The 18,064-nt window shown below is 45.9% G+C and overlaps 1 protein-coding gene across 2 annotated transcripts in view; it reads left to right on the forward strand.

Moving 5' to 3' along the window:
- Positions 1 to 18,064, forward strand: part of LOC132336423 (uncharacterized) — a 31,584-nt gene that overhangs the window by 9,724 nt on the left and 3,796 nt on the right. For both annotated transcript variants that reach the window (XM_059863873.1, XM_059863874.1), the window contains exons 2-5: positions 7,938 to 8,932; positions 12,990 to 13,041; positions 13,142 to 13,244; positions 14,425 to 14,588. In XM_059863873.1, the coding sequence (XP_059719856.1) occupies positions 7,938 to 8,932; positions 12,990 to 13,041; positions 13,142 to 13,244; positions 14,425 to 14,588 (1,314 nt within the window). The remainder of the gene's footprint in view (positions 1 to 7,937; positions 8,933 to 12,989; positions 13,042 to 13,141; positions 13,245 to 14,424; positions 14,589 to 18,064) is intronic.

An 18,064-nucleotide genomic window follows, 5' to 3' on the forward strand; every position in this document is an offset into this window, starting at 1 on the left:
CAGCTGTGGAGCTGGGACCTCGCTGTGGCTGGGGGCCCTGGCCTCCTGGCTCTAATGAGATCACTGACCTTCTCCTGCCACTTCTTCTGCAGCTGCTTTGATTCCCAGGGATTTGTTGTGGCCATGCCTGCCTAACGGTTTGGAAAGCTGCTGCAGGGAATGCTGCATCCACAGGCAGGCTCTGGGAGCTGGCCCTGGAGACCTACAGCAGGTGAGGGTACCTTGAGCCCTGCCAGCCTCTTGCCATCCCAGCAGAGCTTATTTGCCTCCATCCAAGGGTATGAAAACATTTCTTCCCCCCTGATTATTCTTTTTTTTGGTAGGAAGTGAGGAGAAGGTTGCCTGTTCTCCAGTGAAATAAAGCAGTGCCTTCCCAGCAATCTTCTTGTGATGCTTGAGCTGCAGCAGAGTCACATATGGGGGGAATAAGAGAGAATAGCCTGTCTGCAGTCTGAGGCATATTTGGGCCTCCAAGTCCTCAAGTCTCATTCAGACTTTGCATTCTTTGCTCTAATTGCTGAACTGCATTCCTGCTTCCCTCCCCTACTCTTCTAGCAGTATTTTTGTTTTCCTTGTCTCCTTCAGTAGGAGGCTTTCACAGCCTCCTTTCCTTCCTACCTGCATATTTGTTCTCTTCAAATGTCCTGCAAATTATTAAAACCAATATAAAACTCAGAGATAAATGTGAAAACAGGGCCCTGTGAAGCTGTCTGATGTGTGCCAAGAAGAAATACAAGACAAGTCCATTTCCTGAAAATGGGATTTGCAGAGTGGAAATGTCACATCCATAATCACTTTCATGTGCTGGAACTGCTGCTGCCCACCACTAAAATAACAGAGCATCTGTTAAAAAATGTGGGTTTGGTTTTGCTTAAATCCAGCAGGTTGCACTCATTTAAAGAAGTATTAGGTCCTCATTTAAAAACATGAGTGCAACTGCTCTGGTACCATAAATGTATTAAAATGTAGGATGGCACTCTGGTACCATCCATGTATTAAAAGCAAATGTATGCTCAGCCCAGCTTGAGTCCCACACTGAGCCCTGTTCAGAGCTTGTTTGTGTGAATGGGCTCAGGAGCAAGGAGAACATACATGTGTGCAGGAGGTGGGTTTGTGTTGGGAGGGCAAGACCCCTCAGCAAGCAGGGTACTCTCAAAATTGATAGAAACTCTTTTGGAGATCAAGCTGAAAAAATAATTACAAATAAAGACTAAAAAAAGGAGACAGGGGAAGCTAATAACCAAAGTGTCAGCAATTTTTGTTGTGCTCTGTCAATGCCATGTCTGATCTGCTTGTGCTAACTCTGCTACTTTCAATCATCCAGAGACTCTTGAAGAGTGCCCTAACGTGGGATGAGAGAGTCTCCTTTTGCTGTTGCCTCATGCTTCAAACAGCAAAGGCAATTTGGCAGCGAGGGAAGTGATGATTCCAAGGCATTTCTAGGAACTCTGGTACTGCCAGGTGGGAAAAATAGGTTAGATGTGCTGCAGCTGTATCTAGCTCATTCTAATGGGAGAAAATAAACCTTGCATGCAATGATGAGCTGAAAATGCAAAACTAAATAGAGCACTAATTTTCCAAAGTCTCTGATTAACTTTGTCCTGTGCTTGGAAAAGGTCCTACCAGCTTTGATCTCTAGATCAGTCAGCTAGTGAAGGAAATGTGGTCATTTCTTAAACCAACAGACTGGAGTTTTCTATCTCACTCTTGGGATAGTCTTTCCACAGATCTTGTATTTGATGAGCATCCAAAAAGCTCAGACTTCCCTAGCTTGGAAATACTGTGAGAGGAAAACTTGGGGCTTTTGCTGGGAACCACAAGAATCGTATTTCTGGTAGCTTTGCAGGGAGTTCCAGCCATGTCAGCAAGTAAAGACTTGTCTTTATTTTCTTTTTCCCTTGTAAGCTGGGATTGTGGAATGACAACTTTCCCTTTTTCCTTCTCATTTTCTTTTTAAAACCCCAAGTTTAGCATTTTCTCTCTGCTCTGGCTGAATGTTTGGGCCACTTCATATTTCAGTCCAGGTGGCTGGCTCTGTTCAAATGTCCTCAGGAGCCCGAGTGATCTTTAACTTGGAATGAACTTCCCAGGTTTGGAGGGGAGAAGGGGGAAGTAGCTGGGATGCCATACCTCTCCCTCTGTGTTTTGAGCAAAGCTGTTGGTGTAGCCAGAGTTTTAGAGGTCCCTTGGGCAGGATAAATGTGAAGGAGCTGGTGAAGGAGCCTTGAAGCAGTTCCAGCTCTTTGAAAGAAGCACACGTGTGTGTGCATGTGTGCACATAAGATGTTTTTAATTTCGGAGGGTGAGTGATCCCAAATAAAGCTTGCTGGATTTTCATCCCACTGATGCTATGTTGAACTCAGATGGCTAAATTTAATCATCCAGGCTGAACAATCTTGGATTCTAAGGCTGCATCCATCTCTGTGCAGAAATTATTTGCTTACTCCTGTGGCTTCTGTGGAATCAACTGTAGGCTGACCAGATAAGGCTGCTGGGGGATGCCCAAACACTGTCCTGTTCTGGCTCTAGGATGTGCAGTGGATTTTGATTTTTAAATTAAGCAAAAAAAAATCTACCTGTAGAGGAGTTCTTTCTTTTCTACTCTTAGAAGTGTTTAAATAGTGGGGCTATTTTACAGGAAGGGACAAAACATAAAATAATCTTCTGATTCAAATCGTGGGATCATAACCAAATATCCTTTCTTCAGAATGAGTTTTTAAAGGGTCTGCATGAAAAAGCTTCTATCCTCACCTTACTCCAGAACTAGTTTTTTTCCTTTCAAGCAAAGACCAAAAAGCCCTTTTACTTGGATAAGGAGTTAATACACATCTGTGCTTGAAAAGACTAATAAATGCAGCACTTCTTAATGTTCAGTCAGTTTGAAATATAGTGGATTATTCCTACGCTTGTTTCTAAAAAGAAGTGGAAGTGACATTTTTAAATCTGCCTGAAACTCGAAATACATGTGAGAAATGCACAGAAGTTGAGATGTGCATAAAGCATTAATGAGGGCAAAGTGGGTTAGGAACTTTGCACATCATTTCCTTGCAAGCCTGCAGCTGGGTACCTCTATGAGGTGAGTGTTTTGGCCCCAAGGATGTAGTGGAAATTCAGTGGCTCAGCTGTGTGTCTCCAGTTCCCTTTGCTGAGCTTTGACTCAGGGTGTGCACCCCAAGAACTTGCTATTCCTTGGGTGTTTTATAAAAGAAAACAAGCTACATGGAATAAGTCCCAAGCCAGAGAATCTGAGATGGTGCTCACAGAGGAGTATCAAACATCAAGACAGGATGTTCTCCTTCCCCTTCTTTGAAATAAATACACTTTAAAAATAAACAGTCTCTGGGATGCAAGTGAGGCAGTGTCCTCTAGGATGTTGCAACCAGCAGCTCCTCGTAACCAGCAATAACACGAGTGGAGAAAGAGAAGCAAAACCTAAGAACACAAATGGGCTGAGGATTTCCCTGCCCAGGGCCTTGCATCTCTTTGTTTCCACTTCTCTTCAGCAGGGCTTGTATCTTTACAGGCTGAGCCACATGGCCATGGTCACCTTCTCTGTCACAGCATCCCCTCAGGCCAGCAGCACTTCTCTCCTGGAGGCAGGACAGGGAAGCCTGAGAAACCAAGCCATGGCTGCTCCCTGTGGTTCAGGCAGAGGCTGGTACCCATCACTGAAGAGGCTGGGGGCCAGCTAGTGGCTGCCACAACTTGCCATTCATGGCTTTTTGTGTGACCTCTGCAGGTTTTGAGCATGAGCTTGCTCTGAGCTGCTGCAAGAACTTATCCTGTCCTGGCAAAATGAGGAGCTTGCTTCTGAGCATGCCTCTGGCCCTGCTCTAGCCTGGTGCCTTCTTTGGGAGTAATTGTGACTAAAGGGTGATAATTATATTATTAAATTAAATTAATCTTGTAGAGAGTGGGATTCCCTTAGAATGTGTTGATCCCCTGACAATGTTCCTACAGGAAGAATGCAGAGGCTCCAGGCCTACATTTGTAGGTGTTGTGTGAGTGGAGAGCAGAGTTAAGAGTTTTATTATATATCAGATGATGATAACTACTCTTCCCAGTGCATATTCTTGGGTGGGCCTTATGGTAAAATCCCATCTGGCCAAAACAATAATTTTCTCCTTTTTATGCATGGGAATTCTGCTTCTCATCAGTGCCTCCTACTTCTTAAGAGCTCTTTGATGCACAGAATCCAGTTTGAAGCAGGGACACACTGGCTTTGTGCTGCACCCCTGTATAACACAGCAGGGGCTCCTCTGTCTTTGGGAGCTGGTGCTCCTCAGGAAGCAGCTCAGATCTGGTGTCTGCAGTGAGATTCCTGAGCAGTGTCCTGCAGTCACTTCTGGCCACATCTGTTCCAGCCCAGCACAGCTTTATGTGTAAGAAAACCTCCCTACAACTGCATCACAAATGGGTTTGCTGCAGATGTGCTCCTCAGAGGGCAGCAGGGCATTCTCAGCACCACCAGAGCACCACTTCCACTGTCACCTCGGGGGGACAGCCACAAGGTCCTCCTTGTACTCCTTAGCCCTGTGTTTCCTGGTGCCCAATAACTCCCTACACGTGTGTATCTTGAATAGCTCAAAGCTGATGTCAGTATTAACTTCTCAGTCCAAACACCAGCACAGGAGGAGGTCACTACATGACAATGGGGCATTTTTTAGTAATGGCACAAGATTTAAGCTTTTGAGAGGTCTGTGTAGTGTCAAAGGAGGAAATTGAACATCTTGGCATGTTCTGAAATAGCCAACCATTGTGTCTATGGCTGAGCAGCAGTAGCTGAGGTTTGAGTTACTTCTAAACACACTAAATGCAGTTCCCCAGTTCCCCCAGTACAGAGAGCAGATGGGATTTGTCTGCCCACGATGGACTGGAGACACAACAGTTGGAAACATTTGGAATCTCTGTCCAGAGAGGAAAGCAGACAAACAGGACTGGTAATCTGGTTCTCCCTGCTCATAATTCACCTAATTGGTGTGGGCATATATCAAGTGTTGTTTTTAAAAAGACAACAACCTATCATTTGCAAAGATTAAAAATGTGCCAGGTTTTTTTTTTTTGCACGCATCTGTCAAAAGCCCACGAGTCTGTAGCTTGCTGCAGAAGGGAACATCTGTGTCTAATTGGCAAAACTCAGGGTTCATAATGGGTGATTCAAATGAACAAAACCATTTTGTCATTCAGTCAGTTGGGGATTATAAACTAATCAGAAATCCTTCCCCCTCCCGTTCCCTCAGATCTATCTTGCATTTCCTGTCCCTTGTGGATTTTTTTACCCTGATCTCAGAGCAAGTCTTGAATCTTTTTGGTCTCACAAGCCATAATAAATTAACAATTCCCCCACTGCCACAACCTTCCAGCCCTATTTCTGGAATTCACACATTGCAGTTCCCTCTCTGCCCAGATTTGGGGGTGCAGGGCAGCTCCTGGGGTTTTTATTGTAGCCAGCTGGTGGCTCAAGAGGCACCTTGCATCTGAGACTCCCTGGGTGTACACAGAATGTGCAAGATGTTCCTCCTCAGATGATGACAGTTTGACAGATCTGAGTGAAAGGGAAGGCAGGAAAGGGAGCTTATCCTCAGGGTGGGGTGAGGGATCTGGGGGGATGCACTTCCCCATTCAGCACTCTGGTGCTGAATCCCACAGGACCCTCTGATCTGGTGGCTGCAGCTCTGGGGTGTTAACAAAGGCTCCTGGTAGTAGAGGAGGGGCTGTGAACGTCTCCAAGTGCCTTCTCAGGGTCTGAAAAAAGGCAACTGGATCAGTTCACATCTTCCCCAAACCAAAATCTCAACCCTCAGTCACTGCTAATTTAAGGAGGTTTGAGCCAATCTGTGATCCTCCCACATCCAGGAGTGCCACCCTGCGAGAGCAGCAGTGCTGGTGCACATTCTGCCTCCTAAACTGGGCACATATTTTAGTGCAAAAGTTGGGTGCTGTTTACTGTTTCTTGCTATGCAAGTGCTTGTTTAAAAGTGAGCTCAGAAGATTCGTATGGAACAAGGGCAAGACTGCACTGATAGGCTTTGATGAAGGGAAGGAATACAAGAGAAGGAACAGAAAATCCCTCTATTCTTCTTCCAAGTGGAAGAGGCATCCTCTCCCTGAGGAAAGAGGAGCATATTCACTGGAAATCAGTAAAATCCAAGTGGCAACAACTGTGTCTATAATTCTGATGGGAATTAGTGAATGGATCTAACTGTTAGGACCTGTAGCCTCTTAAATTGACATAAAGATTTGCTTGTTTCCCTTGGATTTTTACAATAATTTAACTAATACAGACTGAGCCCCAACATTTTGCCGCCTGGAGAAAAGATCAGTAAATTTCTATTAATATGTTTTGGTTTTACATGTGGGACTTCTAAGGCATTAGACAGAGAATAATATGTGTGTGACAATGAATGTGGTTTCTTTTCCACTTGAGACTTCCAGCCATAATCCAGCCCAGGTGCCTTAAATGAGCAGCCTATAGTTTATTCCACTATAATTAACGTGGGCTTTGATTTAGATGACACTTTTACAAGTCAAATATTGGATTCCAAGTTGAATACAGAACACAGTTTCCACCCACGTTACTGTTTTGGTCCTTTTCTGTGGCCATCCTCTATCCACCCTGAAATCCCCCAGAATATGAGCAGCACCTGCTGGCAAACAAAGGATGTGCCTTGTAGAACAGGTCTGGCTTTTTGTTTCTATTTAGGAGCTTTTAACATTTGGCATTGCATTTTTTTTTCTTTCCATTTCAATATGAGCCAAGGGGAGGGACCAAGAGAAAAAAAATTTGGAGTATTTTGATCTTTGTGGCTTTATATGGACTTCATAAGCTTCGTTTGTTCTACTGCCAAGTTCCTTTGTGTTTAAATAGATAACAGACCAAGACAACTAATCATTTCCAATAAAAAAACCACACCAAACCCAAAGCATTCCCTTTCTTTTCCAATTAATGCTCGTAAACCCATGCTCCTAGACCAGGCTTGTGACCTAAGCACTTCTGGATTTTTTTCTTTCCCTTTTCAAAAACAATTGCCTAAGGCACAGACTGGGCTCTGTGCTCTGCAAGTTTATGGAAGAATTTTGAAAAAAGGCTCTGAGAGTGGCTTTGGGAGAAGGTAGTTGTAAATATGATGTGCAAAAGCAGCCTCATGCACCTTTAGAAAAGCACAGGATGGTGGTTTTTATGGCCACCATTTATGGACTTCCTTCCTCCTTGGAGGCTGGAGGCTATTTGTGGAGAAGGCAGAAATAGCAGATTTACATGGAACTGTCACTCTGTTATGTAAAATGCATGTTGGTTGCTGGTTTACTGGTGAGAGCTGATATCTGCTGTCACTATTTTGAGAGGCTTTGCACTTGAAAAAGAGACAATTTGCCCAATCAAAAGCAGCTACATTTTACTGAAGTAAATAAGGCTGAATGCCCTTGAAACAGAAGATGAGTTGGTTGGATGAATCATGGGTGATCATCAATGCAAAGGTTCTTTTTTTACATGAAAATGTTTTTGTAATGAAAATAACACAGAGTTTTAAACGCTGTGACACATTTTTCCTTTAGCTTCTTAAGGTTTTTCTCACACAACCAACTGTTTAGGGCAACATATTTGTGTGGTCAAAAAGTTGTATGTTTGCCAACAGCACAAATTATCAGTAGTAGGAAGTGAGAATTATGTGAATTACTTACGTGGGTTATATTTCTCTTGGAGGTTGACCATCCAATATACACTTCCTTAGTTTCTAAGAGTGGCTTCCCATATTAGATTGATGCTCCACAAAAGTAGGAGCTGAGACTTGCACAAGATTAATGAATTTCCCTGTCTTGGGGTATCTTAAACCAGTCTCTGAAGGGAAAGAAAAGAGCTGGAGCTTCCATTGCTCTGGCAGACTGCATCCTGGGTGTAATCCATGGCAAGGTGTAAGATTCTCTGTTTTATTTCCCAGGTGTATTACTCCTGTGGTGCAGTGGTGGAATCCATGGAAAGAGGCCTGATTTTGTCACCAGGTTTCCCAAACAACTACTACCCAGGGACACACTGCGTCTGGCAGTTCTTCATTCCCATGAGGACCCATCTCATCTTGGAAATATTTGACTTTGACATTTTTGAGAGCTCTAGTGAAACTCCAACCCCCTGGGATGGCTTTTCAGCCCCTGCTACAACAGAAAATAAGGACATGCCTTCTCTTGAGGAAAACCTGGGCTTTGCTGTCCACACCACAAAACCCTCTCTCCAGAGCTCGACGTTGAAGGTGGCTCAGAACCTGAGCAGCACTGGAGACCAGCCAAAGGACCTTGCTGGTCACCTGGATGAACTTCCAGGAACCATCTCAAAAAAGAATGAAGCCAAACAAGCATCTGAAGAAAACCAGTGGAAGCAGATGAAGGAACCCAAAGCAATTACCAAGGCTCAGCCCGAGGAGCTGCCATTCCCTGTGGCTGGTAGTGCCTCAGTGCAGAGGCAAAACACCAGTGGCCTGGAAACAGGAGAGGATGTGGAAGGGAAGATGTTGCTTGCCCACCTAGCTGCTAGTGAGAGAGATGAAGTCACAGCAGAGAGCTGGACTCTTCCCTCAACAGCACTGCCCATGGAAATCTCCTCCAGCCCTCAGGCAGCAGGGGATGTCTGTCCCCATGATGTATTGTACGTTTCCGACCTCATCACGTTCTCCTCTCGCTTCTGCGGCCCAAATTCCCCTGTAAACAAGACCATGGTGTTTGGTTCATCTCTGGAAATGGTGGAGGTCATCATGGAGCTGATCACCACCACGGACCGGGGCCGAGGCTTTGCCATGCTGTTCGAGTTCAGGAACATCAGCGAGCCCAGCCCCATGGGGGCTGTGCGGCAGGAGAGGAGGGAGAACACCATGCTGCTGGCAATTGGAACAGGGATTGTTGTCTTTGCTCTTGCTCTGCTCTCTGCCCTCTGCGTAGCTTGCAGGTAAGGTGATGCCAGAGCCTTGGAAGCATGTGGTATTATCCACAGGGAAATGACCAGAAAAGAGTTACATTTCCAGAGAAGGGTGACCTTTCCTTTGCTCTGCTAACTCCTGCTGTCCTCCAAATGTGGTGAAGTGGGTACAGAGGGGGTCAGTGCCCCTCACTGCTCCTGCCCCAGGCTCCTCAGTTTTCTTTCCTACTTCTACAACTCCTGTACCTCGGATTTATTTTCTTTTTCCTGCAGAAATACCGGAATAGTCAGGACTTTCCTGGGCATTTTTGTGTTTCAATGGCAGTGGTGCCTTTGAATCTCAGCTTTTGGCTGATGGACAAAATCAGCAGAGAGAGATCACCCTTCCCTGAGTCTCCTGAGCACTCTGAGCTGACAGTCACTTCATCTTTTCACAGAGATCCCACAGTTTGGCTCTAACTAACCATCACTAGCACTCTGCAGAAAAGTAAATAATAACCAAAGTATTACCACATAAAATTAAGATTTAAAAATATTTTCCCATCTGTAGCATATTTTATCCAAGAGACTGTGCAGAAATTCTAAATCCAATGCATTCAGTGTGTTGGGAAGTCATCTGCACATCCCTTTGATGCTGGGGAAGAGCCCAGAGCCATGCTGCAGTAGCTCTCATTGTTCCCAAATGCAATCCAAAACAATCCAGTCAAACGAGCTGATGGTCAGGCTGGGTTGTGGATTTCCAGGTCCTGATGCTAACTAGTTAAATGCTAACAGTTACACAAGCAGCCTCTCTAGTCAATTGCTTTTCCTTTATGTATTTCTTTCCTCTATATCTATCCAAGGAACACTTCTCCGCCCCCCAGCATATGTTTGCATTTTTCTAACTCCCTAGTGAAAACATTTTTGTAGAAACCGTGATTTATTTCTCTCTCTTCCAACAAATTCAAAACAGAGGCCCTTCTCCCCAGGTTTTTGTCAAAATAAACACCGTTTTCCAAATGATTTGACTTCCATGAAAACATCAGGTAGACTGAAACAAGCAGTGCCCCTTGCAGGGCTCCACTCTGGGCTGGGTGTTGGCAGAGTGTTCATTTCCCAGAGCCATCAGGCAGCTGCTCTGGTTTCTCCCCTCCTGCATCCCCTGCCTCATCCAGTGTGAATCCTCCAAGCCCAGAGTCTCAGCATTCCCAGACACCCTCGACACCGGGGCTGGCTTGGCAGAGCAATTTGGTTTTCCTTGTCCTGGTGGAGGCTGCATTTTAGCTCTGGCAGAATAAACACGAAATGCAGGCCAGTCACACTGGGCACCAGAGAGCATGGGCACAGTGGTGAAGCTTAAATATCATCTCTGTTCTGTGTATATAGAAGTTCCTGCTTTAAGGGTCTCAGCTTTTTGTAGCTGTAAGAGTTAAATTTGCATGCACTACATTTAACTAACCTTTTTGTTTTTAAAGAGCTCGCAGAGCACTAATTTAGACCACAATTTTTTGCTAGCTCTAAAGGAAAAAGTCTGGTGGAAAATGTCTTCCAGATACCAAATACTTTATTTTTATACCCTTGCCAATCTCCAAAAGAGACAGAAACAGGCTCCCTTGGCTATGGCAGCAGCCTGGGCTGATACACATGTTGAGTAGGCTGTTCTTGCTCCAATACCCCTATTTAATTTCACTGTAACGATCCATGAACAGAGCATTATTCAACCCAAAAAGGGCACCAGCAATCTGAGGCTCCACTGGCTGAGGTTTCCTCTGCAAAGCCTGTTTAGAAAGCCAGGCCATGCTGCTCACATTCACAGTTTGGCTTTCTGCTTGTTAGATGTTTACAAAATAATGTTCTGCTCTTGCTGACCGACAGAAAAAACAGTCCACAGGCTTCGGCCCCCCCCAGCAATGTTTGTGTGTTCTGGTCACTGGGAACACATCCTACAGGGGTCCCTATGGCACAGGATTAGGCTTGCATCTTTTAACTCTGGCATTTATGCCTCTTCATTGCTATACAACTCTTTTTTTTTTTTTTTAAGACGTTATCTATACCTCAGCCAGCTATTGACTGAATATAAATAGAGTCTACCCCTACTCCTTTAGCCTCTTAACAGGGTGTTTACTATCCCAGCCTCCTGTTTTCCCTGCATGCTGTTCCTGGGAAGCCTTGATTACACCACTCTATTTTTTATCAGACTCAGAGCCCTTAAGTGAGACCAGGTGGAAGTGATGCCATGGCCTGTGCTGAGCTGCTCACCTGTGTTGCACTGGAAGAGCCTTCTCTCCCTCTTTCTGTGCTAACTGCTGCAGGGGCATTGGTGTCTGGCCCCAGAACCACTGGCACTGGCTGGAGCTTGCCTACCACTGGCAGCTGTGGGTTTTTAATGCAGCTCAGAATAAGACTGCTGAGGCCATTAAGCACTAAGCATTAAACTTCTTTTAGATTGAGCCCATCAAGCTCTATTTTATGCTTCTTGTCCTAAGTAGGGGCTTGAAACGAGGTGTCAAATGTGTATTAGCCACAGTCTCTCTTCTCTGCTGAAAGTGTCAGGATGGCACGGGGTGGGCAGAGGGGAGATGATGCTGCTTTACCAGTGCAGCACACTCAGAACTGGGACCAGCCCCCTGAGGCACAGGGACACTGCCCTGGCTGGACTGGGCACTGCAGAGGATGCCAAGAGGAACCTGGAAGCTCTTGGCCTTGTAAACTTGCCTTCAACTTTCTTTTCTCTTCATACTTTATTTATTCCTCTGGTACCAGATTCAGCTGTTGATTTTTTTTTTTTTTCCCATTTCTATCTGCTGCTCTTGCTTAGCTAAAAGTAGCAGGCTCAGCCTTGCCAGGAGTAGAAATGGCCTGGGATGGGCTTGGCACCCACTGCCACTCCAGTGCACCAAGTCATCAGCAGTATCTGCTCAGGCTCATTGCATTGAGCAGGGCAAAGCTCTCTGGGGAAACTCCAAGTCTCTGCCACACTGCAGCTTTTGTTTTCTACTTGGGGAGGGAATGAAAGCTTCAGTTGTTAGTTGGCCAATAATTCTAATTACTTTTGGCCATGAAGCCTGGCTCGAGTAATGGGGGATTTTTTATTTTCTTTCCCAAGCCCCAGGAACAACAGATACGTCCATCTTATTTTATTTTAATCCTGTTCCATGCAGTCAAACTTTTGCTGTGTGGTTGCAATCCATGAATTGCAGCTGCACTTTAGGTCTGCATAGCCTCCCCACCCTTGGGTGTGCAGTGACTCCATCCAGCCTTCGGTGCTGCCATCTCTCCCCACCCAAGCTGCCCTGCCAGTCACTGCCTGCTGCCCATCCATCACCTGGGGTGAGGATTTGCCTTTGCAATGACCTGGGTTGCATCCCATCAGTCAGTGCTTAATGGTCCCCTGAGTCTGCCCTGTCCCCTGGAGAACCATTGGGCACAGACTACACTTGTTTCAGCCATTATCAGGTCCACCAGTGCCAGCCTTTCTTTGTGATGTCTTTATTCATCCCAAAGTTTATAACACTAGTTGTTTTGTAATCTCAGTTTTAGTAAAAGTGTGAAAAAATGGCTAAGAACATGCACATGTCTCCCTTCAGCCAAGAGGCACGTTCATCCCATCATCATCTGCCACAGCACTGCCTTTTACTGAAACAGTCACACAAGTGAGCAGCATCTGATGCTCTCTGCTTGCTAAATATAACCCAGTGTGCAGTGTTAGCTATGCAGATGAACTATTCTGTCTAGCAGGAGAAGAGGGATGTCACTGCCCAGACTGAAGGATCTCAGTCCTGCTGTTCAGTCGCTGATGTGAAAGAGCAGCTGCCAGGGGGGAGCCTGGTGGGACTTGGCACAGGTCTGAGCTCTGCTCCTGCTTTTGCAGTGAGCAGAGGAAGAAGATGACAGCTTCTTCTCTTCTTCAGCTGACTTTCCACCACATGAGCATATCATTTTCTCCCCTTGTTTACAGGCCTTGCTGCCTTGAGTCTTGGCAAGTATTTTGGATGCTCATATCCTGCTGGGTTCCCCTCGCAGGATGAGCAGAGCCGAGAACTTTCCTGCTGTGGATCTTTAACTCACTCGAGGGCTTGTTGTTGTTGTTGCTGTCTCTCCTTTCCAGGCAGAGAACGTGCCCCAAAAGGAGCTCATCCAACGCATGCAGTGACCAGGAGGTTAGTGCTGATGGCTTCAGCAATTTCTCTTTCTCTCTTTCATATTGGCTGTTGCACTGTTTATCTGACGATGTTTACTGGGGCATGTTCTGAGTTGTAGAACAGGATCCAGAACTCCACTGTCGATATCAATGAGCTCCAGCTGGTGGTGCCAAGCCGGGAGAATGAAAACAACAACCACTCTGTGAGCCGGGAGCAGGCGGGTGAGTGCGGGGCGTGGGCCAGGGCAGCCCGAGCCCCGGGCCACTCCATCCGGTCCTTCCTTCCCTGCAGCCCGGGCACAGCTGGAGAGCTGCTCCTCGGCAGAAAGGCTTTGTTGTGGGCACTGTCCCTTGCTGCTCCCCCCTCCCTGGTAGGGTAATTCCCCTGGCAAGGAGCTCGTGGAAGCGCAGCTCCAGCGTGCTGCCAGCACAAGCTGTCACAGCACATGGCACTGCAGAGACTCTGGGTTAGCAGAGCAAACGTGCTGGGCTCAGGCTGCTGCAAACAGCCTGCACAGACCCACCAGCTGGGGAAGAGATGCACCTGCCCTGGGCCTAACTTTGTCCAGAAAGGAGGGGTTTTACAATGCTCAGATTGTCTTTGGCCAGCTCCAGCTCCCAGAGCTCCCTGTTCCTGTGGGGCTGTATGGATGGAGGTGCTTTGGGTGGCATTTACCTCACAGTGCCCTTCCAGGAAAAATCATCCCAGCCAAGCTGCAGAGAATGGCACGTGCTGCAGTTTTGAGTCACAACACATGAACTGTCCCAGTGCCCCTTTTGGTTAGTGGAGGCCAACAGGGAGGAACTTGTGCTGTGACCCACCATCAGTTTCCCAGTGAGCCATCAGCCACTACACACTCAACTCTCACGAGGGTACCTCCACAAAAAGCTAATCCTGTACTCCCAGCCATGACAGCTTCCCATCTCCTTCTTGAGGAGCTTGTGGCCAGAGTTCTCCTTGCCTGGACCAGGTGACAGGCCTTGGGGACACATGCAGACACACATCCCCCTCCATGGCAGTGCCTGTAGGAGCAGATTCGCTGGGGTTTAACCAAAAACTACAGCTCCCAATATCAGCAGGTGTGAGTAAATAAAAACAAATAATGAGTTGAGCAAGTTTGTGAGTTTCTGATCTGCAGCACAACCTCATGTGTTTAACACAAGGGATTTCAGTTCATGGCTGTTTTTATTAGAAAGCAGCCCCAAGGGTGTTTCTCCTCTTTTGTTTCATTTTTAAAAGCTTGCAGTTTCAGGAGAATAAACTGTTGACTTGAATTTTGTTCTGGCTGGTGCAACAGCCAGCCAAAGGCTGTTCTAGATTGTCTGGTGAGGGAGGCAGGAGCTGGAAACAGATGTCTTGGACTCTTGCAAGCAATCTTTATTGATTTTCTTCCTTTCTCAGTCACTTCCTGCAGAGGCAGCACAGAACGGTCTCCTCAGGACACTGACCCAGATGTGCCCTCCTCCATCTCTGCAGTGACCACTGAGACTGGGAGTGATGAAGTGTTTATCATTTCTGCTGGACCTGGGACCAGTGGGCTGAGCTTTACCACCTACAGGATACAGGTACATCCTCCAGCATCTCTAGCAGGCTGCAGGATGTCCCTCCTGGGCAGCACTTGTCATACCTGTCCATTTTTGCCTAATGCCCATTTTCTAGAAAGGCAGGGACTGACCCAGGCAGTTCTCCTTCCCCTCAAGCTGAGCTGCCATCAAATGAAGTGGGCTGTGATCCCCTGAACCAGTATCTTCCCACCTTTGGGAAGAGCAAATGCAGAACCCTACCAGGAAATAATGGAGATGTTTGCCAGCAGACAGTAGGACCAGCCTGCAGAAATGTTAATTGGCAAAGCTGATGTTCCATTAAAATTACCACCTGTGGCAACTGAGAGACCTGAGAGTCAGACCTACCCCTGCCCACCACTCCAAGTGACCAGGGAAGTTACTCAGCTCCTCAGCTTGGCAGAAAGTGTCTCACCAAGCCGATGTGAAAATTAACAGCTTAGGCTCCAAAAAAATCAAATACTTCAAGTGAAAGCACTGAGGACCTCACAGATTCACAGACAGAAACTTGAATTGATTCAAGAGGTTGTCTCTTATTTTAGCACTTTCCCCTGGGCTCCTGGTCCTTTATTTGTTAGAAAGAGATGATGGCTCAGAAGCTTCAGGTCTGGCTGCCACCTCTTCAGCCTCGAGTGGGTGCAGACAGAGCACATCCATTGCAGGTGTCTGCTAAAGCCTTTCCCAGGTCAGTGCTCTCTTCTCCAGTGCCCTGTCTCTTTTTCCCACAAGAGGATAAACAACCAGCACAAGGAACTCACATGCCCAGGACAGGCTGTGTAATACTTCTGTCACAGTTTACAAAACAAAAGCATTCTGTATCCCTGCACTTGATTAGGAAATTAGCCAGGAGGCCAGGCTGGTCAGGATTTTCCTACACTGGTGTAAGACACGTGCTGAGCTTTGCCTCCAGCTGGCCACCCTGATGAAGAGAAAGAGGGAAAGAAGGAAAACAGCTCTGGAGCCTTCCCTTGCCTGAATGTGAACTTCTGGGAGCTGCAGCCAGACTGGGCACCCTTGAACAAACCTGGTCCTTTCCAGAGCAGAGAGCTTCACCTGGTGGCAGCCCCACACACATCCAGCTTCTAGGCAGGAGGGAAAACCATTTTCCTGCCCCTTTTCCCCACTTTAGTCAGAAGGAACAAATACACATAACCCCCCCATTTCTATTCTGATATTGCTTCTGCAAGCAACCTTCAGAGGGTATTTATACATAAAAAAATAAAAGGGCATTAATACAGTGAAAGTAACCAAAGAATTAAACACATTATTAAGTCAGAAAGCATCTCCTCAGTGATGCCCATGCAGCACACAAGGGAGACAATACTCCCAACCAAATTCCTCAAGGAACCAAGGCTGGAAGCATGGCAGCACCTTTTTAAAAGCCCTGGGTCTTTCCCCACAGCTGAAGCCCATCCTCTCCAGGGCTGTGAAAACTGAGCACAGCAGACTAATTACAAACCTGCATTCAAAGGGGTTCTCATCAGGCCACTTGATACTGAGGGCTCCTGGGTGTCTGATGTGTTTACAGCTGAATTTTTAGGTGTGTATTTTTAGGGTGTGAAATGCTGCTGGCCAGCCATCCTCCAGGCCTCACAGAGGCTGTGGTGTGTGGCTTTGTGGCCAGCACCAGGCAGTGGGATGAGATATCTGCTGGAGCCCAGCCCGTTCCTTGGCAGGAGCTGAGCAGTTCTCCCCTTGTGAAAACATGTGTGAAATCCTGAGCCTTCCCAGTGCAGTAAATAATGCCAGCAGACTCACCTCATGCAAAATGCTTGGCTAGAATTTGTTAAATTATAAGGAGCTTTCATTAAAAAAAATTATCTTGACCTTTTCCCTGAGAAATTGTGTCTGGCTGCTTGGTCCTGTGCTGCCCACCGAGTGTGAGCCTGAGCTCAGCTGGGCCTGAGCCAGTGCTTAACTGGGCTTTGCTCTGCAGCTTTTGCTCTGCAGCTTTTCAAACCTATTTGAAGACACCAGTCCTGTGTTATAAGGGAAGAGCTGGGAGAGTAAAAAACCTCTCTGTTTGTGACTGGTGTGAGGAAACAGAGGGTGGGATGGCTTTTGGGGATATTCCAGGTGTCCTCCAGTAGTCATGGCTTGCTAAATCCCCTTTGGTTCAAGGCATCATTCACCCTCTGGCTGACTTAGGACCATGATTTCTGATTTCTGATCAGACACTGCAGGTTTCAGATGCAAAGGTTTGAGTAAAGAGTATGATAATGGAAGTTTAACAAAAATTTCTTGCCAGAACATTTTCCAAAGTCAGGAAAATACACTGTTCATCTTCCCAGCTACTTCCAGTGCATCTCAAAACCAGAGGCTAATTTTTACATCAGTTTGGAGGTATTTATAATAATATTAGAATAATAAATCCTAAGACAGCCTTAAGGGGCCACTAAGGAGAAGACAGCCAGCTTAAAATTTATAAATAAAGATTGTCCCTTTAATAAAAATCTTAGACTAGGAGCTTAATATTGAAACCAACTTATTCAGAGCCTGATGCCTCTCCTGGCTTCCTACTGAGTTTCTTTTTCTGATCTAGTGCTAATTTCTTGCCTCTCTGCCCATCCATTTCCAATATGACACATTCACTAAATAGTTTCTTTGATTTGCAGAAACTTGGGAGATTCAGATTCTCAGAAATAACAAATTACATGTTTCTGGTTTCTCAGGATTTTAAAATCCAGGACACTCTGGGATTTATTTCAGGCACTCTTTAAAGACTAGATAAACTTTGGAAATATGGATTTTGCATTCTTCTCATGACAACCATATTCACACAGCTGAAAATTAAAAATATATATGGAGTTGTGTAACAGGAGGCTTAAATAACAGGTGAAGCATTAGTAAGAATGAAAGGAGATTCATAGGAATGTCAGGAATTCTCTAACTTTCCTGGCTCTAAGCTCATATCAATATTAAGGACAAAAACTGTGATTTCAAATGCAACATCAGAACTTATAAAGTATGGAAGAGATATTTGTCTATAGTTCATTCCCCTGGCTGATCAACTCTGCTCATTCACAGGGCTGGTGACAGCAGGTTAATGTAGTCTCACCTTCTGATGATGCCAGTTTACAGCTGTCTGGATGTCTTGTTCTACTCCTAGGGCATGTTGTCCACCTGAAGAGCATTTTTTATGTGAAATGCAAATCCCCTTGGCTCCAATCCAGTTCTTGTTCTATTCAGCACAGACACTGAGAACAGATTATTTCCTTTCTCTTTATTTTTCATTATTTTTATTTCTTCCCTAACATAGGATAAAGAGCACCACTTACTTCAGTCTTTTCCCCCAAACTGTGCATTTTTGAGACTTCTAATTCTCTTCTTGCTTGCTTCTGGATTTGTTTCAGTAGGCTCCATCCCCCTTAAGTTTTACTTCCCCAGACAGACACACCTGGAGCCTTCCAAGAGCCAAGCAGAGGGGAAGAACTCTGTTTTACACAGTGAAGTTTATGACTCTGATCTGTCAAATACTT

The sequence above is a fragment of the Haemorhous mexicanus genome, chromosome 19, assembly GCF_027477595.1.
Source record: "Haemorhous mexicanus isolate bHaeMex1 chromosome 19, bHaeMex1.pri, whole genome shotgun sequence".
Taxonomy (NCBI): domain Eukaryota; kingdom Metazoa; phylum Chordata; class Aves; order Passeriformes; family Fringillidae; genus Haemorhous; species Haemorhous mexicanus.